At 39.7% G+C, this 27,867-nt stretch overlaps 1 protein-coding gene across 1 annotated transcript in view; it reads right to left on the bottom strand.

Annotated features, from left to right (window-relative positions):
• RAD50 (RAD50 double strand break repair protein) overlaps positions 1 to 27,867 on the bottom strand; it is a 67,499-nt gene that overhangs the window by 9,281 nt on the left and 30,351 nt on the right. The window contains 14 exon segments of the mRNA XM_042452725.1: positions 1,960 to 2,184; positions 2,880 to 3,007; positions 8,346 to 8,459; positions 8,739 to 8,831; positions 10,012 to 10,122; positions 10,434 to 10,627; positions 12,770 to 12,896; positions 14,473 to 14,662; positions 15,692 to 15,929; positions 16,706 to 16,724; positions 16,726 to 16,882; positions 20,970 to 21,127; positions 21,573 to 21,755; positions 22,949 to 23,155. Of these exon segments, the coding sequence (XP_042308659.1) occupies positions 1,960 to 2,184; positions 2,880 to 3,007; positions 8,346 to 8,459; positions 8,739 to 8,831; positions 10,012 to 10,122; positions 10,434 to 10,627; positions 12,770 to 12,896; positions 14,473 to 14,662; positions 15,692 to 15,929; positions 16,706 to 16,724; positions 16,726 to 16,882; positions 20,970 to 21,127; positions 21,573 to 21,755; positions 22,949 to 23,155 (2,144 nt within the window).

Genomic DNA, 27,867 nt, shown 5'->3' with positions numbered 1-27,867 from the left:
AAATTATGAAATTCTTTGCACAGTGATTTCCTTGGAGTGGAGCTCCACAATTAATCTCTCTCAAGCTTGGTCAAACACTGGCTCTGGGGACATCATGCCTCAGACCATCCCATATGAAACAGAATTTGCTGACCCAGAGGCTCCACCTGAGTGCAGGGCTTTTTATTTTATATTGCTTCCTCATTACTGGGAGTATTCCTATACTCCTTGTTTCTTTCGTATCCCTTTATCCTCTCACAACAAAATGTTAATGAACCTCCACACTGCCAGGTTTTTCACCCTTTCCTCTTGTTGGAAGTATTGATAAGCTGCAGCACTGATGCTTCAGTGCAGCACTGACAAAATGGAGTCTGGTTTCAAAAATGCTGCTTTAAACCAACAGAATTCCCACTGCCCCTTCTAAGGCACCTTTCAGTCCTGGGTTGAAAAAATGACATTTTAAAATAACTGCAAACATTGTGAAAGTGTGTACCAGACCTTCCCTAACAAGCCCCCCCCCCAAGGTTTTATAAAAAGTTGCAGCACATATAAAGAAAGCAGATGATAAAGTTTAACCTAACCAAAATCTACAGGACAGGAATTAGCAACCTTCAGGGTATGGGGAGGGGAGGTGGCCAGTTTTTTCACATACACACCTGGGCCCTCCATAGAAGGCACTACTTCCACTCATTCAAACCATATATAGCTAGAAGTCCACTTCTGGTTTAAAAAGGAAAACATTATCTTCAAATGCCCTTTTATGTGTGCATGGGAGCTTTATGCGATAGTTTAATCTTCTGGAACACGATTCTTTATATTTTAAGAAAAATTTAGGATGGAATGGGGATCTACAAATGGAAGACACTTCAAAATGCAAAATCCTACAAATGAGCCACTTCTTATCCCTTCTACTTTAAAATCAGCACAGACCATCCTCAAAGCTACCTCTCCTATAATGACAAATGAACTGAGACCTGTTTTCTTGAGTACAAGCCACCAAAACTTCTATACCTTCCTCAAATTCTGAGTAACTGGCAAATCCTGGTAAACTAGAATAATTTATCTCTTCTGACTGATATTGTACACACAGGTAATTCATATATGTGTGTGCATTATTAGATTAATTCTGTGTAATGTGCAAATAAACTCTAAATACTTAAAAAAGAAACTGTAAATTGAGAGCTGTATTCTTGCTTTGCAAAACACACCACTTTCCATTTGAAACATTTATACTAATCAGCTTTAAAATGGATGTTGTGATGACTTAACAGGTCCAAAAATACAGTCAATTTCTGCTCAGGTTGAATTAGCTACATTGCCCTGGTGATGAGGACAAGTAGTTGTCAGAAAGGAATGTCCAATAAGGAAGCATACCATAGGCTCCAAACCATTCCCAGATATTGTTATTGGGTTTGGAAGCCAGTACAAATAATCATTAACATTAATTGTTAGAGATTAAAAACATTCAAAATCATGGTGTTTTTTTTAAAAAAATAATGGACTATAATTTTGGCCACCAAAATTTTAATGCTCTCCTTAGGCAATCTAAGGGAAGATGGAGTAATAATTACCTAAACAGAGTCTATTTGGAGCTCCAAGTACTTAAATTGCAGTTGTACACATGCACCATTTGTCCCTAATTTGATCTGAGCACAGGTGGGTATATAATGAGTCAAGCACTAGAAACAGCCAACCCAGAGTTAGCTGTTCACTTGCCATTTAAAATCCACATTTTCTTTCCTTCAGTTAACTGGTTTTGTCTGGAACTAAGCAAAAATGAAGCAGGTTTCAATAAACATGCATTTCTGCTGCCTCATTTAGGAAATTTAAAGTAGTTTTCACCTGACATTTCGTTGCAGCTCTCCAAAACACTTTCTCATAAGTATAGAACTTCTGGGGTTACCAAACATTATTGAAGTTATTTTGCAATGGAAAGACCACTTACCACATAGTATACTCATGATACAATACCATACTCACTGATCGAGTGCTTTGTAGTAAATGTCAAGATCCTTGTTTGCCAACTCTGTTGTTCTCATAACTATCATCATTTCTCTATATTTCTCTTCAGCATCTTTAAACTGTGGATCTCTCAGCTCTTTCTTATACCTAAGGATCTCTTCCTCAAATCCATGCTGGCGACCAAGGGCTAAGCTGTGGTTTCTTTTCAATTCTTCTATTCTGCCTTCTAAATGCTCACGCTGCCTGTCGAACAAAAGTCAGTCTATAACTTTATGATATTTTATATGGTTCTCATGTTTATGACTAAAAATACTATTGAAATATTTTGGTTAAGGAAACATAAGCAGAAATAGCAGCAAATATATTATTATAATATTGTTACAATATTATAAACCTGAAGTAGATAATTTCTAGAGGTTGGAAGGACTACAGAGGATCCTACCATCACATCCCTGATCCAATATTTTTTAGTTCTTAAATCTTGTATAATTTATTTTATTTTTACCACACTTGCCCCGAAAGTGCGAGGGCAATTTTTCCAGTCCCCCAGTCTGGTTTATGCCCAAGGCGATTATTTAATTAGAAAATAAACTGCAAATGGGGGATGGTGTGAAGTTAAAACCTGCCTTGAAAAGCTGCACTCTCATCACCCTTGATTTGAACAAATAAAAAATTCAGAAGGAAGCCAATAGGCAACTTTCCAGTTCTCAATATGATAGAAGAAACAAATATAAAATTACAATAAAAGTTTATGCAAGCAGATAGAAAACAGTTTGGTTTACAAGCAATTCCTTCAATGAGATGGGGTGAACATGCAAATATATGCGGGCCACTATCTATCATCAAGCAGGGGAAATGGAGAATATGCAAATAACTTGGCACTGGCTACTTTGCATTTAAGAAATTGTTTTGGTTTAAAAAAGAAGATCAGAAGATACTTTTTCAGTTGTGGGACATGCATTTCACCCATCTCCTTCTGATATTGTTTTATGTTATCTTCAACTTCTTTTAGGTCTTCATTTCTTTTTCTTAAGGTAAGATTATCTTCTAACCACCGCTCCTGAATCTAATTTCAAATAAAATATATTAGTGAATTGATTTACATCATTTTGTACCATTACTTTTTGACAAGTGTAAAACATGGGCATTAATTAACAACTGGTTATTTAAATAAATAACACAAAACCTAGGAGTGTTTCATGTTCTGTCACAGTGTTGCATATGGATTTTAATTAGTACAAGCAGTTAACAACAATAGGCATAGAATTCCACAGAATTCAACAGCGCTACGCCCCAGCAGACATGTAAACCATTTTAAAGGAAATCTTAGAACCATCTCATCAGAGAATGGTCCAGATTAAATGAAAAGATAAATCAGAACTATCAGTTACGAGCATATTTACTGTGCCCTGTACTTTGGCTCCTCCCACCAGTAGGAATAGTTATACAAACTGGGAGGCCTTTTTCCACTGTTGGTTTGCACTATAGGTTGAACACCTCTAATCTGAAATCCAAAATGCTCCAAAATTCAAAACTTGTTGAGTGCTGACATGAAACCACAAATACAAAATTCGACACCTGACCTCACGTGATGGGCTGCAGTGCACAACAGACAGTTTATCCAGTGGCCCCAGGGGAAAAAAGACCTTCACAGGCCTTCTATATCCATGGGGGATTGGTTCCAGGACTCCACAGATAACCAAAAAACGTAGATGCTGAAGTCTTTATATATAAAATGGCATGGGGCAGCAGTGAAGGCAGCAGTAGGGTCTGGCCACCAGGGGTGAATTATTCAGGCTCCCCTGCCTCCAGGAAGCCTGTCAACCACCCACTTTCACCTGCAAGGTGGTAGCTGTGGCACATCTACAGGCAGCTGGCAGGTTTCCAACGAACGTGCATCTGGGATTTGCTGCTGCTCTGATAGTATGTATAAAATTACATATAAGATTTGTATAAAAGATATATATAAAACAAATGAATTTAATGTTTAGACTTGGGTCCCATCTCTAAGATATCTCACTGTGTATATGCAAATTTTCCAAAATCAGAAAAAATTCAAAATCTGAAACACTTCTGGTCCCAAGCATTTTGGATAAGGGAGACTCAACCTGTGTTTCTGAATGGTACCTGTCTTTTTTTTTTTTGAAATATTTATTATTATTTTTTTACAAATTAAAATACATCATATCGTGTTCTTACATTTCATAGATAATTGATGAATGGCACCTGTCTTATTCCTCATCTAACAAGTCAGAATCATAATCGAAGAACAAACATCTCACAAAGTGGACAAGAATCCATGACATTTGGCACCAAAAAATCTGCCAAGCCTTCCAGATACAGTGGTACCTCGGGATACGAAATACCCAGGTTACGAAATTTTCGGGATACCAAAAAAATCCCATAGGAAAACATTGTTCCGGGTTACGAATGTTTTTTCGGGTTACGAAAAAACTTTTGGTGCTTTTTTCGGCTTTTTCGCACGGAATCGCGGCTTTTCCCCATTAGCGCCTATGGCAATTCGGCTTACGAAGGCTTTTCGGGTTACGAACGGTGCCACGGAACGAATTAATTTCGTAACCCGAGGCACCACTGTACCACAAGGTTGGATTGCTTTTCCAATAACAAATCACAGTTTATCATATTAGCTTGTTATGACAAGACCAACCTGATAATACTGATCTGGAAAGACATAACATTAAAAAAAAACACAGAAGGCTTCCCAAGTTTGGAGGAGGAACTAAATGGCAACCATTAAGCAATGTGCACTTGCTTGTTCTAATAAGCCACAATGCTAAAGCATTCTGATTTTATCATTATGCCCCAAGAAGGAATAGGAAAAAAGCCCTTTTTGGAAATTTATATAACCAGTACAGTGGTACCTCGGGATACGAAATACCCAGGTTACGAAATTTTCGGGATACGAAAAAATCCCATAGGGAATCATTGTTCCGGGTTACGAATGTTTTTTCGGGTTACGAAAAAACTTTTGGTGCTTTTTTCGGCTTTTTCGCACGGAATCGCGGCTTTTCCCCATTAGCGCCTATGGCAATTCGGCTTACGAAGGCTTTTCGGGTTACGAAAGCGGCCGCGGAACGAATTAATTTCGTAACCCAAGGCACCACTGTATTTGTGTTTTACAATAGCATGTGTTTAAAATGATTTAGCTCAGTGGTTTTAATATATTTTAAATGTTTGTATTAATAAAGTTTTAGCTGTGCTTTCATTTGTTGTAAACTGCCTTGGGTCCCATGCAGGGAGAAAGGTGGGATATAAATAAAATACTAAAAGGCATAAACAATTAGTTTATTGTATACCAATGCTCAGTAGTGACTCAGAAGTAACAATGTTACTTGTAACAATCTACTTCCCAATCTAACCAGACCCTTCCTGATGCACTGCAACCAACAATAAAAAGTTAAATCAGGGTTTGAAGCACTAAGTAATATTTAGCAAGTAGCAATAACAAGCACATTTCTACACCACTTATTAGTGCACTTAAGCACTCCTTAAGCATTTTACAAAGTGTAAGCTAATTGCCTCCAACAAGCTGGGTACTCATTTTAGCAACCTCGAAAGGATGCAAGCCTGAGTTGAGCCTGAAGCCCTGGTTGGTACTGAACTCACAACCTTATGTTTTGTGAGTGAGTGGTTGCATTACAGGCATTTAACCACTGCGCCACCAATGCTGATCATCTTGGTTACAGGGAAAAGGGTTACTTTTCAATTTTTAAAGTAAAACAAAGATCTTGCACCACTCTAGTTCCTGCTGACAATGTTTCTGGCAATGACACGCAACCTTTATTTTCAAGTGTCAATGACTTGGATGACAGAATTGGGGGCATACATATCAAATTTGTGGATGACACCAAACTAGGAGGAGTAGCTAATACCCCAGAAGACAGGATCAAAATTCAAAATGACCTTAATAGATTAGAAAGCTGGGCCAAAGCTAACAAAATGAATTTCAACACGGAGAAATGTAAGGTACTGCACTTAGGGTGGAAAAATGAAATGCACAGATATAGGATGGGGGACACCTGGCTGAATGAGACTACATGTGAAAGGGATCTGGGAGTCCAAGTAGACCACAAATTGAACATGAGTCAACAGTGTGATGTGGCAGCTAACAAGGCCAATACGATTTTAGGCTGCATCAATAGAAGTATAGCATCTTGATCAAGAGAAATAATAGTGCCACTCTATTCTGCTCTGGTCAGGCCCCACCTGGAATATTGTGTCCAGTTCTGGGCACCACAATTTAAAAAGGATGTGGAGAAATGGGAGTGTGTCCAAAGGAGGGCGACTAAAATGGTGAAGGGTTTGGAAACTATGTCCTATGAGGAATGACTTAGGGAGCTGGGGATGTTTAGCCTGGAGAAGAGAAGGTTAAGAGGTGATATGAAAGCCCTGTTTTAATACTTGAAGGGATGTCATATTGAGGGAGCTAGCTTGTTTTCTGCTGCTCCAGAAACTAGCAATGGATGCAAGCTCCAGAAAAAGAGATTCCACCTCAACATTAGGAGGAACTTCCTGACAGTAAGGGCTGTTCACCAATGGAACAAACTCCCTTGTAGTGTAGTGGAGTCTCCTTCCTTAGAGGTCTTTAAACAGAGGCTGGATGGCCATCTGTCGGGGATGCTTTGATTGAGATTTCCTGCATGGCAGAATGGGGTTGGACTGGATGGCCCTTACAGTCTCCCCCAACTCTACGATTCTGTGATTCTAAGTTAAAAAGAAACAGCTTTTTGGTCACTCATAGATTCCATTCCTCTTTCCCCACCACCTCGTGAATAACATAATCTTAATATAATGAATAATGTAACATATTCTTTTGGAATACCTTGGAATGGCAAAACATTGCTGTTTGGTCTTTTAATTTGTAATTTGCAACAGAATGAAAGTATGTACCACACCATTTAAAAACAATAACAACACTGTTTTTAGCAACCTCGAAAGGATGCAAGCCTGAATTGAGCCTGAAGCCCTGGTTGCCTAGAGAGGTGGTGAAGTCTCCCACTCTGCATGTCTTCAAAAATTGGCTGGACAGATACCTTCTGGAAATGTTCAGGCTGGGGTCCCAGATATGAGCAGCAAGTTTGACTCAGTGGCCCACAACGCCCCTTCCAACTCTGTGATTTTATGATTTTATATCATATTCTTTGAGGTATGGGTAGGTTATAAATAAAAAGGACATAAATACAGAATTCTGTGTTGCAAGATTTCTAAAGAAGCTTTCAATAGAACTTAAGGATCTAATAGAAATGAAGTGACCTTTTGGGATGCTTGGGAGATAAAGAGGAAAAGAAGGCTAGAAAGACATATTTGTGTTTAGGTCCATTCTTAATACAGAATTGAAGATTTAAAAAAAACCTGATAGTAAAACTCTTAACATGTATCAACTTTATTCATACTTTATTTTCTCTAGTACCATAACAATTCTAAATACTTAATCCCTGAGAAGTATCACTTGTTGCTCTTCAGCCTTTCATTCTTATTATTCCCTGAAATTACTTTGGCCCTGTACAGATGGGCCAAAAAGGACGCCCTCGTTATGTGCGAGGGGTGCCTCAGGGCAGCGCTTCTAGACGCCCCTCACCCCTCGCATGTGACTGTGGTGCACTCGTTATGACGCTGCCACGGCATAGAAAGAACCTGCAAAAAGCTTTTTGGACAGTCTGTAGTTTGTACCCCACCTTTATTGAGAAAAGTAATTACTGTGATAGCCTTAATGTCCAAGGCAAATGCTATTCTCCATTCTAATGCCCTTTTTACATCTACTTAAAAGGGTGTGTGTGTGTGTGTGTGTGTCTATATATATATATATATATATATATATAGAGAGAGAGAGAGAGAGAGAGAGAGCACACATTAACAATGCTATCTGCTTATATATATATGATGCTAATATATGAATTGAAAAATATAACATATTGATATATGTAATTGGGCTAGGTGATAAGTCCTTGATTTGGTTTACTGTACCTGGCTGTTTGATACCAGGGAGCACATTTCAAAGCAATGCATAAGTCCAGCAGACTTTATTACTTTGGTTTGCTTACTATCTAGTAAAAAGAGGGTTTATATTTGTAAAATGGCCCTTATAAAATGACATTGAAGTGTTTTAAACTATTGTGCCACTCACCTACAAATACTCATTAGGCAATATATGAACTCCCCCCCCCAAAAAAAACCAAAACAAAACGTAAGGTGACATAACAGCATCTGCCTAACAGTCTAGTAAATCTTAGTTTATTAGGTGAGTCCAATTTGGGCAGTTTATACACATGTCAAACACATGTTTATGTATTATTTTATTGATAAGAGCGCTCCCCCAGTCTTCAATGCTGCAGTCATCCACCTGTAATTTGTGGAATCATTTGGGAATAATGTTTAAAAGTTACCTTTTGAGTATCAATGTCTTGTCTAATTGTGCCTGTTTCTTTATTTATCTTCTCTTTCTTTTTCTCACATTCTGCTAGCTGGATCTTGACTTCATCAAGTTCAGATTCTTTTTGCTATGAAAGAAATTGTGTTTTAAGGAAGACTGATTATGTTAGTCTGTTGCATAAAAAAGCCAAAACAAAATCTACTGTATGTCTACCTGAGGTTCAGGATAACACTTCCTGTACATGATAAAGTAGGCTGCAGTAGTTCACAAAAGTATATGTGCTAATAAATTTCTTCACCTTTTTATGGTACCACAGAGTCTGCACTGATTTTCAATTAAATGTTTGATTAAAACTGTACTATTATCTTGGAAGGTCTTTAATGTCTTTAACATATTTTATAATTACCTGTTTGTATTCTTCTTTCCCTTCTTGGATGTAATTTTCAATTTCTTTCACATAGCTACTGATGTTTTTAACTTTTTCTTTTATGTCATTTATCTGGGAGAGCATATACATGTAGATTAGTTTGCTGACAAGAAATGCATATATTGAAACAACACACTGTCCAAGTGAACTTAAAATACTACATTTTTCTTATCATAATAGGAAGGCTAAACAAATTAGACAACAACGTTTAAAAAACATTATACAGTTTTACATAAATTGATTCAAAGAAATAAAATGTCCCCTCTTACAAACAGTTTTCATATGTGGACAGCCACAGGTGGCTATTAAGAGACGTTTCCACCCTTTTGGTGGTATGAAATAGAAGGTAGAAGGCCAAAAATAGGAAGACAGGAGGGCTTAGAAATACTTCTCTTCAAATGAAGCCCAGAAATATCCTATTTTGAGAACAGAAATTGTACACAACATTCCAAATAGTACAACTATGGGCAGACTTCTGAACCCAGAAATCATCACTGAGTATCAGAAATGAATGAACTCACAGTCTTCTTGCTTCATGCTGTAACATCAAGGAGGGACTGGTTTTATTACTGATTCTATTGAAATACCGGGAGATCTACAGTAAATTCTATTTCCTACTAGAAAGTATGCTGTCCACCTTAGCCACAGATATATAAGGGCACTACAGTACTGGCAGCTTTGTTTTATGTCTTTTTTCTAATAATCCCTAACAGAGATTTATCTTTTTCATAGCTGCTGCAAACTGAATCAGTGTCTTCAGTCAACTATTCAAAAATCCAAGCTTCTTTTCCCCTGGTTTTATTACCATAATTTGGCTTTCACTGCTGCATGTGTGAAGTTCTCACTTTTTGAAGTTCTCACTTTATACCAGGAATGAAAATCATGATACCCTTCAGCTGCTGTAGGATTGCAACTCACAACATTCTTCATCATTGGTAATGCTAGCTAGGGGTGCTGGGATTTGTAGTCCAACATCACCTGGAGACTCACACCTGTTTTATAATTGTTTACATTGAATTTGCCATTTTGTTGCTCTTTCAGAAAGATATACTCAGATCGCTAGCTAGATGTATCTCAAATTTCTAAACTACATCAGTCATTGTCAGTCAAACTGCCTAATTCTGACTATCTAGAAATTTGGGGAGCCATTAAAATTGACAAGATATACTTTTAATTGGGAAATGTATGCAACTGTTGCCTACAAGAAACAGTTATATTATTTTAGCTAACCATATTATACAAACTCTCTAACCTTCTCTTGTGTTGCTCTGTAACTTGTGTTCTTTTTGTTCATTAATGCTTCTTTTTCTTGTTGTAGTTTTTCTAAAGTTGTTTCCAGAGGAGAGATCTGCTCCTTTGCTTCCTAAAAAAGTAATAAAAATCATTCTGTATTCCTTTTGCTTTACAAGTTTGTTTTTGATTTCTTCATAGTGTAGTGGAGTCTCCTTCCTTAGAAGTCTTTAAACAGAGGCTGGATGGCCATCTGTCAGGGATGCTTTGACTGAGATTTCCTGCATGGCAGGGGTTGGACTGGATGGTCCTTGTGGTCTCTTCCAACTCTTATGATTCTACATTATTATATTTTCTATGACTTGGCAGGATTTTTTAAAATATGAGACATGGGGAGGGGAACAGAAAAACAACCTGTGTTATCATTGTGTTAATTCTTCTTACCTTAACTTCTCTGTTCAGTGACTGAACCTCAGTAGTCAGCTCCACAGTCTGCTCTTCCAGTTGCTGTCGACGCTGCAAACGACTACATAGTTGAAGTTTCTCTGCCTTAAGCTCATTCACTGTACTCTTTAGACTTTGAACCTGATTTTGCTGGTCTTGTTTAAGAGTCTGCTTCAATTCGATTTTGCCAGTAACTGAAAGCATAATTGAAGTATTGCTTCAACATTGCAGTAAACTACAGTCTCAATATACAGCTGGATGAAATTTAATCAAAATCATTACTATGCCAGTAAGTAAACCAAAATTAAACAGATGTGCATTGTAGTAAATTAGGTGTTGAAAATTCAGTTTACATAATTGGATGATTCAAATCACTATCACCACTGGGTAGAGTAACTTTACACTACTAAAAAAAAAAAAAAAAGGGGGGGGGGGGGGAAGAAAGATACCTGCTATGGCAGCGGTTCCCAACCTTTGTTGGGCCGCGACCCCCATTCCGGGTGAAAGTCCCGCCTGCGACCTCCCTCATTGGTTGGGAGGCAAGGAAGGGGCGGGACTTTCGACTGCCTACAAGCCCCAGCAGGCTTTGCGGCCAGATGTCCCGCCCCTTCCCAGCCTCCCAACCAATCAGGGAGGCCACCGGGGAAGAAGGGGCCGGACTTCCAGTCGCAAAGCCTGCTGGGGCTTGCAGTCCCGTCCCTTTCGCCTTCTCCTCCCGGGTGCCTTCGAGGGCACCCGCGAGAAGGCGACCCCATCCCTTTCGCCTTCTCCTCCCGGGTGCCTTCGAGGGCACCCGCTGGGAGAAGGTGAGGGGAGGAGACCCCAGCCCTCTTGCCTTCTCCTCCCGGGTGCCTTTGAGGGCACCCACGGGGAGAAGGCGAGGGAAGGAGGCGACCCCGGCCCTTTCTCTTTGCAGTTGCCGGCGCTAGTGCTGGCACCTGCTGGGAAAAAGGGAGGAGGGGGAGGCAGGGGGGAATCCCAACCTGGCGACCCCCAAGAAAGGGTCAAGCGACCCCCAGGTTGGGAACCCCTGTGCTATGGTATCACAGGCACAAATAATCTCATAGACTTGTAAATAGATATTCACAAGAGTTTTTCATCTGTTGTAATAATTATGATTTATCACAAAGTGGACAGAGACATTTTAATAATTATTAATAATAATATAATATAGTAGAATAATTTATATGCCACCAATCACTGGGAATCCAGGCAGCTTACAACAGAGGGGATATTAGATGGCTCCCTGCCCTCAGGCTTACAATCTAAAAAGACACGACACAAAAGGAGAAGGGAATGCTGCGGGGAGGGGATCAGGTCCAGCATTCTTCTCTCCCTCTGAGGTCTGGACCAAGGCAGATGGACTGGAGGGAGAGCTCTTTTTCTTAATCGAGGCCGGGCCTGATGGTGTTGGGCCTGTCCTTTCACTCCCTCCAGGCCAGAAGATGACAGTTGGCAAGGAGGGAGGGCTCTTCTTCTTCAGGCCCAATGGTGTTGAACATTTATTAGCAGTTACCATATGGACAGCAAAGACCTAAATACCATAAAGACACCAGCTCCCATCTGATCTTGATGGGAGACCATCAACGAATACCAGGTGCTATATTTCAGAGGAAGGACCTGGAAAAACCACCTCTGAGTATTCCTTCCCTAAGAAAACCCTATGAAATTAATGAGGTCACCATAGTTCAAGAGGCAATTTGACGACACAAAAACTGGCAGCAAACGTTACTGTGGAAAACCAATCTCCAGAGATACCAAAATGGCTTAATAATGTTATAGCAAGAGTTAAGGAGTTATTGCATTGAATTAAGTCAAGGAAGGACTACAAGGTATTTTACCTGACCTGAATATTTCTGTGGTACAAAAACACAATAAAGGCAACTTATCCTGTCTGATTTTATGCAAAGGGAACTTGTACTACCTTTGAGACTAATTGTCTGATCGTAGAAGCTAAGCAGGGTCAGCCCTGGTTAGTACTTGAAGGCACAAACACTCACATCTAGATAAATAAATATTGACAGATGATGATTCACGTAATTTAAGTTATTCTCTATACAAAATAAAATTAAAAAATTGATACCATTTAAATTCCAAAACATTTTTTCCTGTTATTTAGAAATACGTGATTTAAAAGATGCTCAAATGGTGCCCAACAGCCATTTTGTAAAATCGCCAGCTGCAATGCTAGAAAATGGTAACGTCTCACATCCCAAAGAGTTTGAAAATTGCAACAATCAATCAGTGATTTTTTTCATACCAGTTTGGGAAATCTAGAACTATATTGAAATGCCTTGAATATGAAGGAAACCTTAAGACTATTCATACAGGGTTACCTGTATCCCACTGATGTTTTCTCTCTTGCTTTTCTTGGCTCACTTGTAGAAGCGTTCGACCTAAATCCACACCTTCTAGCTTAGTAGCATGCTGAGCAATTTTTCGTTCAACGTCCTTCAAATCAGTCTGAAAAAATAAACAAATTCTGGCATTTTTGTACTGCTTGAAAACATATTTTGGACTCAGTCAAGTCCACTACAGGTACAAGTGGCCACATATGATATTTCCACTGGGCATGAGAACAGCTCTTTCTTTCCCCTTGAAGTCCCAGCACATGAAGACTATTTGCAACCACAATACCCACATAATTCTTGTTAAACACAAAATCCACAAAAGAATGATTCCTTTATTGGCCAGCCAAAATTCACAACATACATAACACAAGCTTTCAAAGCTCCACTGGCTTTTTCTGTATGTTAAAAAAATTATAAAGGAGAAAGAAAAAAACTGACAGCGTTGGAGCCACAGGCCTACATTTTCTATTGATGTTGTCTCTGCTGTAGCTCAGTTGGTATGGAGGGATCTCAACATAAACAAAGACCATTTCTTTCTTAGCCACATGGGGATCAAGACAAAAGACAGTAAAATTTAAACCCCAATTTAAACTTCTCTTGGGGTCTAGCATGTCTCTGTTTCTTAGACAACACCACAAATAAACATGAGTCAACAGTGTGATGAGGCAGCTAACAAGGCCAATGCAATTTTAGGCTGCATCAATAGAAGTATAGTATCTAGATCAAGGGAAGTAATATTGCCACTCTATTCTGCTCTGGTCAGGCCCCACCTGGAATACTGTGTCCAGGTCTGGGCACCACAATTTAAAAAGGATGTTGAGAAACTGGAGCGCGTCCAAAGGAGGGCAACTAAAATGGTGAAGGGCCTGGAAACCATGCATGCCCTATGAGGAACGACTTAGGGAGCAGGGGATGTTTAGCCTGGGGGAAAAAAAAGATTAAGAGGTGATATGATAGGCCTGTTTAAATATTTGAAGGGATGTCATATTGAGGAGGAAGCAAGCTTGTTTTCTGCTGCTCCAGAGAACAGGACCCAGAACAATGGATGCAAACTATAGAAAAGAGATTCCATCTCAACATTAGGAGGAACTTCCTGACAGTAAGGGCTGTTTGACAGTGGAACACACTCCCTTGTAGTGTAGTGGAGTCTCCCTCCTTGAAGGTCTTTAAGCAGAGGCTGGATGGCCATCTGTCGGGGTTGATTTGGATTTCCTGCATGGCAGGGGATTGGACTGGATGGCCCCTGTGGTCTCTTCCAACTCTACGATTCTATGAGATTTCCTGCATGGCAGAATGAGGTTGGACTGGATGGCCCTTGCATTCTCTTCCAACTCTATGATTCTATGTAGGTCTATCACTCTTTGTCATTTTACCCCCTTTCCTCTGTATGATTTTTAAACATCTTTAGCCTGATGAAGAAGCCAGTGGAGCTTCAAAAGCCTGCTTTATGTGTTTTGTGCATTTTGGCCTGCACATAAAGGGATCACTCTTTGATGGATTTTGCATTTTGTTTTATCCTGCTGTACAGCCAGCATGCCTACCCCTGAATAAGTATCTTTCATGTTAGTTGACTAAGGAGAGAAGAGGTGAATGGGGATACAGACCCTTTCAATGTGCTCTGCCCTTCATGCAAGCAGCATGTGAATAAAGAAATTTGGCGTAAAGGCTAGTTTGTTTAGTACACTTACCTGATACCTTTCCATAAGTGTAATATCTTGGAGACATGCTTTAGCACTTTCTTCCTCTGGCATGATAGTACCCAAGAGGGTTTCCTGTTCTTCTATCTCACTTTTAAGATGCTGAATCTCTCTGTTGAGAGCCTGTAGCTTGTTCCTTAAGTCTGGTATCTCCTTTTCTTGCAGTTCAGCTACTATTTGCCTTAACAAAAAGAATAATTTTTTAACAAATACATTCACACAGACTTTGTTTTAGCTTATAACATTTATCATACATTCATCAACTGCTGACTGTTCATGCGTGTCAGAATCAGTGCCCAAGAGTAGGTCCTGGAATCAACTGTGTACTGCCAAAGATACAGTGTAGCTCTTGATTGTTCTGTTTGAGTTTCTTCCAAACATTTTCCACCTGTATACGGTAACCTCCCACATCCCTAAAGGCATCCCTCAGTTACTCTTCCAACCGTCTGCTCTGTTCTGTTCAGAAACTTTTCATTTCCTTTGATGAACTATAGTATACTTACATGGTATTTAAGTTATAGTACACTCTCCCCCAGCAATGCAACCAGCTTGAACTTGCTGCTGGTGTAACTTTATATCTTCAGCAGAAATAAAATGTGTAACACCAATATTACAGATCACTGCAGCAGTTTCTTCACTGTCCATGACTTTTTTGCTTATGTAGTCAGTGACACTGGACTCCAGGCCTAGCTAAGCTAATCCACTACTGTCCATAGAAAAAAACTGTTTATTCTCCCTGTTCATGAGTTCCTACTCACAGCCTCCCAGAATCTGTGTGAGCCAATGTTGTGAGATCCATCCCTAGCCAAATCAGTTATTCATGTCCTTTCAAAAGTCAAGTTTTTCAGCAGTAACCTCTTCTCCTTTCCATGTATTCTAGCAGCGTATGCCTCAACACTGACAAAAATACATGCAAGTCTCCAAACAGCTCAGCCAAGCAAGAAGACTTATCCCAACTTAACTCAAAAGACACAAGTTCATCTTGTTGTGCCTCTTCCAACAATTCCAGAGAAAATGCCTTGTTTACTCTTTAGAAGCTATACTTCTGACTGAAAAGTAGCATATAAGAGTTATTATGAAGAGATGTACCATATACAAGTTGCTTTCAAAAACACATAGGGCTCAGCTGAAGTGATTTTTAAATGGCTGTATTCTTTCAAAATGTTGTTCACCTTTACAGTACCACAAAATGCTAAACTCTCTGTCTCACCTGACAGGTTTGAGTGACATCATTTCATCACGTTTTTTCTCTCTCCTCTTAAGCTCAGACTCCGTTGTCTTCAGTTTGTCTGGAGCAAGGCGCAACTTCTTCTGAAGATCATCTATCACTTCCTGCAGTTCTGACTCTGTCTGGAAGACTCTCTGACAAACTGGACAACACGCTTCATTTTCATCTGTTAACTGTGTGATGAACTGGGAATAAACTGCTGTAGCTCCAGCAAGCATGGCTGTTTTGAGGGAGGGAAATTACATCAAATCAGTATTCAGAAGACAAAGAAAGGGCAACATTTTATGAAATTCATCAATTGAGGCAAAGGAAAGGCAAATAACTACTTTAACCACATACACCCAAGTAGCAAGCACCTGATGTAGATCAATAAATCCCGCAGATACATCAAAACTGCAAGACTGATGCCTGAATGATATTGGTACAGACTCCTCATATATCCCTTAGTGAACATCGAGGGAATACCCTTATTTCAGATGGGACCATTAGGCAAGATGCAACAGTGAACCTCTGGCAGAAGAGATAGGACAGGTAAGATAGGACTCCCTCCTGCCTTCAAATCTTCAGTGTGACCTAAAAACCTGCTTCCCCAACAGGTTTTTGGCAACCCTGAAGACTGCTGGTTGGGGGAAGAGGCCTGCTGAGACTGCTAGCATCATATTGGCTTTAGCCCAGTGGAGCTAGGAACAATGAAACATCACTAATTGCTCAAAGTAAAAGGATGGGTGACAACTGTTCCAATGGAAAACAAAAATAAATTAGAGAAAAGGAAATTGAAATGTTTATATTTTTAAAGGGAAGGCATGAGATATATTTCAGATTTATGCTAACAATTTTTCCATGACAAAACAGTGTTATTATAATTATTAAAGTGAAAGTTGTCAATGCCATATATCTGAGTTAAAAATTAAAAAGAGAATACACACCAGCATGTTAACCTAAATCTGAAACAGATTACGGAAACTGTGGGAAAATAGAGAGGAGTTATAAACCTACCACGTTGCTTGGATGTTTTTTTCAATTTCTTCCTGAAGTCTATAGAGATCACTTTCAAAATCCTGGCTTCCACAAACATCAAAAAGCTTTTCTTCATAATCTGATTGCTGCTCTTCTTTCTTCCTTAATTCAGTGCTAATATGATTTTTATTTTGCTCTGCTGAAACAAGATCTTTGCTGAAATGTAAATACGTATTGTTGTAATCAGAAATTAGATGTAATTACTCTTGCCATTTCAGATTTAATTTTAAAAAACCTAGCTGGATTGTTTAATTCTGTCTTTTAATATATAATCAAAATATGGAAGTATAAGCCTGCTGATAGCCAGCTTGGTATACTGGTTTGAGTGTTGGACTAGCATAATGGGTTCAAATAATTACTCAGGGTCTGAATCCTTACTCGGCCATGGAAAACTTTCAGCCTCAGAGGAAGGTAAGGACCAAGCCCCTCTGAAAAAATTCTGCTAAGAAACCATGTGATAGGGTTGTTATAAATTAGAAATAACCTGAAGGCACACAACAACATAATCCTGCAAATGTGTTGTCTGAGTGGAGTCATCTATCTGTCAGATGACATTCACCAGTCAAAATCAGCCTTGTTTCTTTGTAAATTAGAGCACCTCAACCAAATGCAAAGGTTTAAGGCAAAAACTTACTGATTCAATTCAGACTGCTTTACTAAGCTATTTATGGATGTCTATTTTTTACTTTAGTACAACAGTGTCCTTCATTTCTAGGCTGTCTTCTGCTAGTGATTTCCCATGCTTTTTTGTTATGATGCCCCACTCTGCTGGAATGCAAAGTCCTGTTATCTTCATTTTGTAAATGTTATGTTATCTTGTACTTTCAAATACAGTACAGGGAACATTGCTGCTGCTGAAACAACTGGCAACACTAACAAGAGGGACTGAATGCAAGACCACATTGGATATGTAGTGATGTACTGTATTTTCTGGCATATAAGACTACTTTTTAACCCAGGAAAATCTTCTCAAAAGTCAGGGGTCGTCTTATACGCCAGGTGTCATCTTATAGGGCAGGTGCTGAAACTTCTGAGCTGGACTAGAGAATCTGCGGTCACCGCATATGGTGGGGGGAGCTCAAAAACGGCTGTGGCCACATCCCCGCCATATGCGGCAATCGTATGAAAGCAGCTACCACTCTGATAGTCTTGGAAACAGGGAGCACTGGGCAGGCAGGGAGAACTGACCAATCCAAGCAGGCTTTTTATACAACAAGGTTTCCTGCTAAGTACCTGCATGTCATAAGCATTTGAATTAAAATTACCATATTGAAATCAAATCTGATTTTTTTTAAATTTTTGCTTGATGTGCGTTGGAAGAGGGGTAGTCTTATACGGCAAGTACATCCCAAACTCTATATTTTAACTGGAAAAGTTGGGGGTCATCTTATATGCTCAGTTGTCTTATACGCCGGAAAATACGGTACAGTATTTAGTTTTCCTTTTAATAACAGTAACAACCTCATCATTTTCCTCAAGCCACGTATATAACCAAAGCAGGATAGCATGAACCCCCTCTTTCCCTTTCCCCTCAAGTCCCAGTTCGCAGCTGCTCACTCCTTTCAGAGGTTCACTGCCTGTAGCGCCACACTATCCAATTTCATCTCAGAAAAGAAGCTAAATCATAGGGAAATCCCATCAAATGCTGCAACTGATCAAAACAGAATATTTTTCACTTTTTTTCAATATACTGAACCTCTATTAAGTCCAAAGTTTTATAAAATCGAGCAAAACTCCATTTTACCAGAAGTAGACATAATTAGCACTGCTATGGTTTGCAAACTCATTTCAAATCACATTTTAGAGATCAGCATTAACTTTTATTTGCTCAATGTGGACAATATAGTGCATCAACTTAAAGAAAAGCCTGATGAAATGAGTATGCAAGTAGGGAAGGGAAAAGAGGAAGTGAGCCTTTCTCAACTTAGAATAATATTCTATCAGTCCTCCAAACCACTGTGTCATGTTCAACCTGGAGGCGGGAGGGGGGGTGAGAAAGAAAAGAGAGAAAGAAAATGAGACAGACAGATGTCCTTAGCATTTACAATTATAATTAATAGTACACTAGAATAGTGTATTAGAAGTATTTATTTGTTTTTGTGTGCCTTCAAGTCATTTCTGACTTATGGCAACCCTAAGACAACCCTATCACAAGGTTTTCTTAGCATGTTTCTTCAGGAGGGTTACCATTACCATTCTCTGAGGCTGAGAAAGAGTGACTTGCCCAGAGTCTGACAGTGGTTTCATGGCTGAGAGAGAATTCAAAACCTGTTCTCCAGAGTCACAGTCCAATGCTCAAACCACTACACTACAGTGGCTCTCCACTGGGAGTATTTATAGAAGATAAAATCTAAGCATATTGACACCAATATTACCTCCATACAGAAAACCCACATCTAAGTTAGATGCCATTTTATTAGTTTAACAAGTTAGCCATGATATTAAGCACCATCAATTTCAGTAGGAACTAACCCGCAACATAATCATGCACATTAAATCTCACAACGTTCCCTGCAGCTTATGCTCAGGTAAGAAAACACTGGATTGCAGTCTACCTGCATCTTACCACATGTGGTTCCAACCCAGACTTGTGTGATGAACACACTATCCTGTTTCACTGTGCACACATAGTGGGGGAGTTGCAACTGCATTTTCTTGGTTAACTGTGTTTTATACATGAGAATTCAACTTAGAAGACAAACATACACGGCACAACTAGCCAAGAACCAACTATCCCATCTATCACAGATTCATTAAATTAATGGGAGCTCAGCTACATGGAGTTCCCAATGTGTCTGCCTGCAGCTTTGGCCCACAGTATTGCGTATATGCAGGCAACCACTTTTCTCTAATTTGTTTCTCTCCTGACAAACCAAAGGAAGAATCCAAAGTTTCTTAGGTTTGTTACTCTGTTTTTCTGACAGAGAAACAAGTCAGAAAAGGGCAGCTTCCTGCGTTCTTACAACATGAGACACAAACAATGAATAAAAAAAGCTATGTGTTTTGGTACAGCTTCTGATACATGTAGATCTCTGACTGACATGCTCCCACTGCATACAGATGCCTGACTTGACATGTCATGCAAACACACTTACTCTCTGAGAGCCTGTGCATTTTTAAAAAAGGGAAGAACAAGAAGGCCATTTAACAACAACAACAACAAAATCCATAATCTGGAAAGGGCAAAATGATGTTAAGTAATCCCATGAACTGCACAGCAATCAGGCCACAATTATACTATGGGGAAAAAGTTCCAGAACTATGCTTTCATAACTGAACTGGCTAGGGAAAAACTCAACAGCTTTCTGGCTGGTAAATTCCAATGCATGTGACTATTCCTTTCTATCATTCAGTTAACGAAACAGTAAACCCCATAGGAGGATCTCTTTCTATCATGTTAACATCTCTTACACCACCTCTCCCATATCTGCATCTTCCACTTCCTTCCTCAACATCCTTACACCCTCTCTCATGTCTGCCCCACTTCCTTTCTCAGAATCCCTTTTTGACTACTAAAGCCTTATACAGGCAGAGAGCACAGTATCCTGAGAACTGTCTCTACCCATATAAACCTGCCTCACCCTTCAGATTATCTACCAAAGTCCTGTTTTAGCCACCCCCTGTCCCAGCACTGCAAACGGAAGCACAATTTCTGGCAAGATCTCACTGCCAGAAGCACAATATTGTGTAAGATTAAGATCATTCTTAATTCTTGTAAAATAAACAAAAAAAACTGATAAAACATTGATACATTACAGCTCTTTGGTCAAATCTGGACATTCATGTCCTAAACACATTTAGATTAAATGAATACACTATGCTCTACACAGTGGCACAAAAGGAATGAATGTTCTGCCTAAGAAGTTAGCCTGTCTAACTTCAGCCAACAGCTTAAACTTATTCTTTTCAGCAGACATTTTCAACCTTAGCTTCTAAAAGAAGGCTTAGAATGCTGCTGTTTTTATACTTATTCATCTCACCTATGGCCATACCACCCTGAACATGCCCATTTGTTTGATCTCAGAAGCTAAGCAGGGTCAGGCCTAGTTAGTTCTTATTTGACTTAATTGATTTTTACTTATTTGCTGCCTCATTGTAACTGTTTAAATAGGATTCACTGCTCTAAGTAGGTTTTTTTTAAAAAACTAAAAACCTAGAGAGGGGCTGGGGAGATTGAAAACAAATCACTCCACTTTTTTATTGCATCATCATTTATGCCCTTTTCATATGAATGAATACTTACTTGAGCTTGGCAAGTTTGTCTCTTGTCTGATTAATTTCTTTAATTTTAGAGTGAAGCCAATCTTCAAGCTGCCGTTTATTTGGGAAATATCCTAACAAGGAGATTAATTCTTCACTGTGCCTGGACTTTATTTTTCTGATTTGCTCCTCTTTATCAGCCTTTAAATAAAGAGATGGATACAAATAACTTGTAGCTGTGTTCTTCAATTATATATTAGCTTAACAACAACAGACAGATAAGCAAAACATTTGCAATTCTGAAAATATTCAGTTGCCCATGCTGAAGCTATGTCTCTTCCTCCCCTCTGATCCCTTTCTTGCCTTGAGGCTAACCATATTTTACAATTGTGTTCCAAGTAGCAAACGTTGATTGATTGACTGGTTTTGTACACTGACTTTCTTGCAAAGTGGGGACCAAGTCTGCTTAAACAAATAAGGTATTGTCAGCTGTCAAAAGGAGAGTGGGGTGGCGGTGCAGAGAATTATGTCTCATATAGTGCTGACCAATGCACTTGGCACTCCTTTGAACCAGGCCTTTTACAGAAAAAATACATTTAAAATTATGTATTCTAAGATATTAGCAGTGTTGGAAAAAATGCACTACTTTATCTTTCTTCAGCATGTCCATTTGGGTTATAATTGTCGTATTTAAGTTCAACTGCTCCATCTCTTTATCCAGTTTCCGAAGGATGCCATCCAAATCTGTCTTCTCTTTTTGAAGCCCTTGTATTTCTTTTTCTAGCATGTCAACCCTGTAGTTCTTCTCGGCTTCATCTAGTTCATGATTCTGAAGAGAAAAATAATGCAAGCTGTCAGGAATGTATCTTCTAACAAACTCTGGACAGTTAAAACTGGAGTGATATTCACATGGTGATAACTAGTGTTAGCTATGGACACAAGACAGAATTTCTAGCTGCTGAAGAAGCCTTTTTTCATCTTTCAACTCTATTTCTCATTAAAAGGAAGCCTTGGCCAACAAAATGCACCCCCAGGTAAGAATCTCCTGTATACAGCAATTTATGCAGGCAGCTAAGTTAGAATAGCAATAGCAATAGAAAGTACATTTCTATACCACTTATCAGTGCACTTAAGCACTCCCTAAGCGGTTTACAAAGTATAAGCTAATTGCCCCAACAATCTGGGTACTCATTTTAGTGACCTTGGAAGGATGCAAGCCTGAGTCAACCCTGAGCCCTTTCGTTGGTATTGAACTCACAACTGAGTGAGTGGCTGCAGTACAGGCATTTAACCACTGTGCCACCAGTGGTTTTGTTTTGTTCTTTTCATATAGAGGACAAATGTTATGAGGGAGCAATCATGTAAATGTCCACATGCAGTCTGAAGCAATATAAAGTCTGGGGCTGCATCTGTGCTGCAGAAATAATCCAGGATGACACAACTTTAACTATATAGGCTTTATACCAAGTCCTGTATTGCCATGGTTTTAGCTCTGCATGATGACTAAGATCACACCAACCTAATTCACGGAGCTACTTGATCTCCAAGCTTTGGAATATGAGCCTATATGCAGCCTTGATCTGTCCAACCCAGACATAGCTATGCCTATCATCATATGCACAGACACCACAAGAGTAGCAGACATTTGTGTGTCTTAGGCACATACGCCTCCTCAGTGTACACAGGCCCTATATATTTACAGAAACATCAGTGTAAGACTTCCAATATACAGAGAGGATATTTGGAAAGAAAAAAGGAAACATAACTGATTGAACAAGACAGCTTTAGATGTTGTAAAACAGATGTTACACAGTCTGATGCTGTGTGTGTGTCAATGAGCCCATGAATTTCAGAAGGCATTCTAAGGCAAGGAATACTCAGAGTTAGTTTTGCTAGTTCCTTCCTCTGAAATATAGCTTACAGCACCGGGTATTTATTGGCAGTCTCCCATCCAAGTTCTAACCTTTATGGTATTTTGGGTATGTAGGCCCCTTATCTGATATTACAAAAAGAAAATCTTACTGCTTTGGCAAGTTCCTGATCCAGTTCCAGGAGTCGATCTGAAGATCCTTCAAGCTGATGTAATTCATGCTTAAGGTTTTTCATTTCAAGTTGTTTTTTATTTTGAATGTCTGACTTCAACTCAATAGTTCTTTCAAGTCCAGTTTTTTTATCTCTTATTTCATCAATTTGTTTCTGCTTCACTGCCTCTTTTTCATCAAATTCTCTCTGAAAAAGTCATGAAAAGTATTTACACAAAGGATAAATATATCTGAAGTTAGTTCCACAAAAACAAAAGGGACCCATTTGGGATGACATATGCTTAGGATGAAGTAAATGAGCTTAGCTGTACTCCCTTTCTTAACCAGTAATCACAGAAGACTCATCTAACCCTGGGAACAAAAGCGTGTCACTACTAACTTTGAACACAATCATCAGTTTAAAAAGCGTGCTTTTCTATTAATGTCTTTCATTGTACTGATAATGCTAAAATTTCATAATCACTGTCAGGCTGCCATAAGTATCAAGGGATTCCATATGCTGCAGAAAGAAAGTACAGTGGGCTGGAATTTGGTTCCAAGACCCCCCATGGATATCAATATCTGTGGATACTCAAGTCCCATTAAATATGATGGTACAGTAAGATGGTGTCCCTTGTATAAAACTGCAATATAAAGGGTTTTTTGGAAATTATATATTTTTAAAATATTTTCAAACTGTGGATGCTTGAATTCATGGGGAAAAATCTGTGGCTATGAGAGCTGACTGTATGATCATGTCCCTTGGAGGGATGAGGTGGGGGGCTTGGCTGGCCACCCTGGAAAAAAATATTGCACTTAATAGGCATCAAAGAGCTCTTACCATTTTCTTAAGTAAGATGCCTTCAACACACATACAAAATTAAGAAGTGATATGCATGGTTTAATGCAACCTGATTACTACCACCCAAAATTACTATTATTCAGAATTAGCAGCTTTGACTTTTCTGGCTTTGATTATTCATGGAATTGATTAATATTAATATTTGATTAATATGTTCTTTCTATGAATCTCAACATCCTCCAGCGGGACGCTGCTGGAAGATAACCAGAGTTATGCTGGAAGACCGAGAGATTCCCAAAGAAAACATTCTATGGTCAACATCCACCTGATGTTGACCATGGAGTTGCACTGGAGGACCTAGAAATTCCTTGAGAGGTGTTCTCTCAGGTTAAAAAAAGTGTGTTTTTTATTTGTCTTTTTTTCTACTTTCACGGGAGTCTTGCACCCCTAACGCCAGGAAATCTGGATCCACTGTAGTTTGACTTTCCACTTTGAAAACTATACTACTAAATCTGTTTCATAATAAGATATGTCAAGGAACATACATAGTAAGCTTCGTTGCCACAGTTCTTTCAAAAACAAAAAATACGCTTCAGGTTGACATGGGGAAGAATTTGCAGGAATGATTGTGACTCTAGTAATCAAATTGCAGCTTTAAAAATACAGCTGGTAGATCCTTTTCCTGAACCACAGGAGCCTGCATACAACTTGAGATCCACTGGAGAGGTCCTTCCTTCAGTTCCACTACCTTCACAGGTCCAGTTGGAGGGAACCCGAGAGAGGGAACACAAGAGAGAACCTTATTGGTGGCTGCCCTAAACTTTAGAGCTCTCTCCCCGGAAAGACTGTAATGCTTCCTTGTTGTCAACAGAAGGCTTTTAAAAAAAAAATCCAAGCAGGCTTTTAAAATTTAAGACTTTTAAGGAAACGACTATAATGCGAATGCTGTATTGTTTTAAACTGTACTCTTTCAATTACTTTTTTACTTTTTAATGTGTATGTTTTAAATTATTTTAATATGGTTAATAGTTTTACAGTCCGTCCTCACCTTACGCGGGGGATCCGTTCCGGATCCCTCCGCGTAAAGCGAATTCTGCCTATGCTCGAGCCCCATTGGAAACAATGGGGCTTGTGCGCGGCAGCGCAGGCGCGCGCAGGGCACAACGGGCATGCGCGCACATTCAATTGAATGGGACGCACCGCCCCTTCCGCCCCGCACGCGCCCCGCGGCTTGAGTGCGTATGCTCAAGGCCGCGTATGGCGTGCCCGCGTATGGCGCGGGCGCACTGTAATTTTTGTTTTAATGTTGTTTTTAATTCTATTCTAATCATTTTAATTTGGAATCCACCTTGTGTCCAAAGGCAGGACATAAATTATGATAGTAACAATAACAGTAATAGCAATGATAATACTGAACATTCTCTACATGAAAGAGAGGGAAAAATCAGATAACAAACATAGTAGCAAGGTGTCTAGGTCAAAATTTCTTCCTAATACGCTAGTTTGTTGGAATGGCTTGAAACAAGGAGTGGAGGAAGCATTAAGATACAACAATTCCTACAATGAAAACTCAAAGTGGTAAAGTCTAGTCTAGTCCATCAGCCCAATTCATTCCATAGGAAGACACCTGGACCAAGAAATGGAATTTTTTTTATTCCAATCCAGGAAAATATCTGTCTGCAGAAGTGCCCTTCAACTTTATTATTTAGATAAAATGTCCAGATTTTGTCACTTCTCTGACACATACTTGCAAGATAGGGAAAAAAATTAATGAAATACTCCTAGTGGTTGATATTTCTCATCAGCTCTCTGAAACAAAAGATGGTAATTAAGTCTAGTTTTACATTTTTATCAGTCTGAATCTCACTTTTAAACAGAACCTGGAAATGACACTTTTGTGGGCTACAATTATCAGAATCCCTTAGCCAGTGTGGTCAGTAGCTGGGGATTCAGGCAGTCATAAGCCATAGAAGTAACTCTTTCTATTTCTGATTTTACCATTTATAATCAAGCATAAAAATGCAAAGATATTTGCATATTATTTGTTTATATTATTTATATTGTTTATTATTATTTTATTCATTTGTATCCTGTATTTCTCCCTCAGCTTTCTCACGAGAACAAGTAGTTTACAAAAAAATACAATATATGTAAAAACTTACCAAAAAAGTTAAAATTTAATTAAAAGGCCTATTTTAAAAAAATTAAACACAAAAAGCAACTAAAATGTAATGCAGCACACTATTAAAAGTCCTGCAGTTCCTGAAAGCATGTCAGGGGATGAGGAGGCTTTGACTACTGACAGAAGGGCAACAAGGTCGTAACCTGGACTCCCACACTGCAAACCTGCACTTTTGGGGCAGTGTAATCCCATTGAACTTTGACTGCATTTCTATTCTTTTATCTGCCTTTCAATTGATCAGGCAGGCTTCTGCATAATTTGTTATTGACATCTTATTATTATTATTAACCTTTATTTATGAAGCGCTGTAAATTTACACAGCGCTATACATACAATCTTTTTAGTTAGACGGTTCCCTGCCCTCGGGCTTACAATCTAAAAAGACATGACACAGAAGGAGAAGGGAGTGGTGGAGGGAAAGGGTAAGAGGTCCAGCAGTTCCTCTCTACCTCCGAGGCCTGGACCAAGGCAGATGGACTGGAGGGAGGACTTGGCTTCATAATGGATGGTTAATCATTTTCCAAGGAAAATACTGTACATACTCTCAAGTAGGATAATGCATATACAGTACATAGCAATACAGGAAATGGTTTGATAAACAGGCACCAAAAGAACATCAAATAGTAAGCGACAATTATGCAATGCCTGGGAAGGCTTCTCTGAACAGGATGGTTTTCAACTCCGTTTTGAAGCTGGTTAAAGAAGTGATGGCTCTTGCTGGGGCAGCAAGTGAAAAGGGGCGAATCCGCGATGGGGCAGAGGAAATCCGGGGCTGAGACAGCAGACCTTGACTACCAGAACGGAGGGCCCTGGTGGGAAGGTGAGGAGAAAGAAGGCCTGATAAGTAAGGAGGGGCCAGTCCATGGAGGGCTTTAAATGTCGACAGCAGGAGCTTATTCTGAATGCGGAAAGGGAGGGGGAGCCAGTGAAGGGATGCCAACACAGGAGAGATATGGTCAGAGCGCTGGGCGGATGTGATAAAGCGTGCAGCTGAATGCTGGACAGAGATTAAAGGACGGAGGTGAGGAAGAGGAAGCCCAGCCAGGAGGACGTTACAGTAATCAAGTCGTGAGATCACTAGGGCATGGACCAGGATCTTGGCAGTAGAGGCGGAGAGATATGGTCGGATTTTGGCAATATTGTACAGAAAGAATCTACAAGCCTTGGCTGTGGTCTGGATCTGAGGGATACACGACAGAGAAGAGTCAAAGATAAAACCAAGACTGCGGGCTTGCTGGACTGGTTGGATAGAAATGTTGTCCACAGAGACAGAAAAGGAGAGTTGAAGGGTGGACTTAGGAGGAAAGACAAGAAGCTCCGTCTTGGACATGTTGAGCTTCAAACGCCGATGGCACATCCACTGTGAGACAGCTGTGAGGCAAGACGAAACTTGCTGTTCAAGCCTTGGAGAAAGGTCGGGGCGGAAAGATACAGCTGGGTGTCATCGGCATACAGATAGTAGGAAAAGCCAAAAGAGCTAATGAGTTTTCCTACTACTGTTTTAGAACTGAAACAGCCTCTTAATATTTAGGTAGAAAAGAGAGGCAGAGTTGGGTGGCATCAGCACACCAGAGATATTGAGGCTCAAAAATTCTAAACCAGGGGTCGGCAACCTACGGCCCACGGGCTGGATCTGGCCTGGCGAGGCCTTGGGACCAGCCCCAGCCCAGTCCTGCCACCGATTGCTGCCCCCGCCGCAGCTTCCGCACCGTTCCGGGCGCCATTTTGAGTTCGGCCCACCAGTTGTCTGAGGGACAGCAACCCGGCCCCTGGCTCAAAAAGGTTGCCTACCCCTGTTCTAAACAATGCCTCCCAGCTTTTTCATGCTGGAAAAAATATCACTGAGGGATCAATGCAGAACTTTGAAGGACTCCATAATCCAAAAGTTAAAGATTTCATTGAATTCCCCAGAAACACTTGAGTTTATCCTACAAAA

The sequence above is a fragment of the Sceloporus undulatus genome, chromosome 2, assembly GCF_019175285.1.
Source record: "Sceloporus undulatus isolate JIND9_A2432 ecotype Alabama chromosome 2, SceUnd_v1.1, whole genome shotgun sequence".
Classification (NCBI taxonomy): domain Eukaryota; kingdom Metazoa; phylum Chordata; class Lepidosauria; order Squamata; family Phrynosomatidae; genus Sceloporus; species Sceloporus undulatus.
Note: the sequence above shows the minus strand (reverse complement) of the source record. Positions and strands in the feature narration are given on the sequence as shown.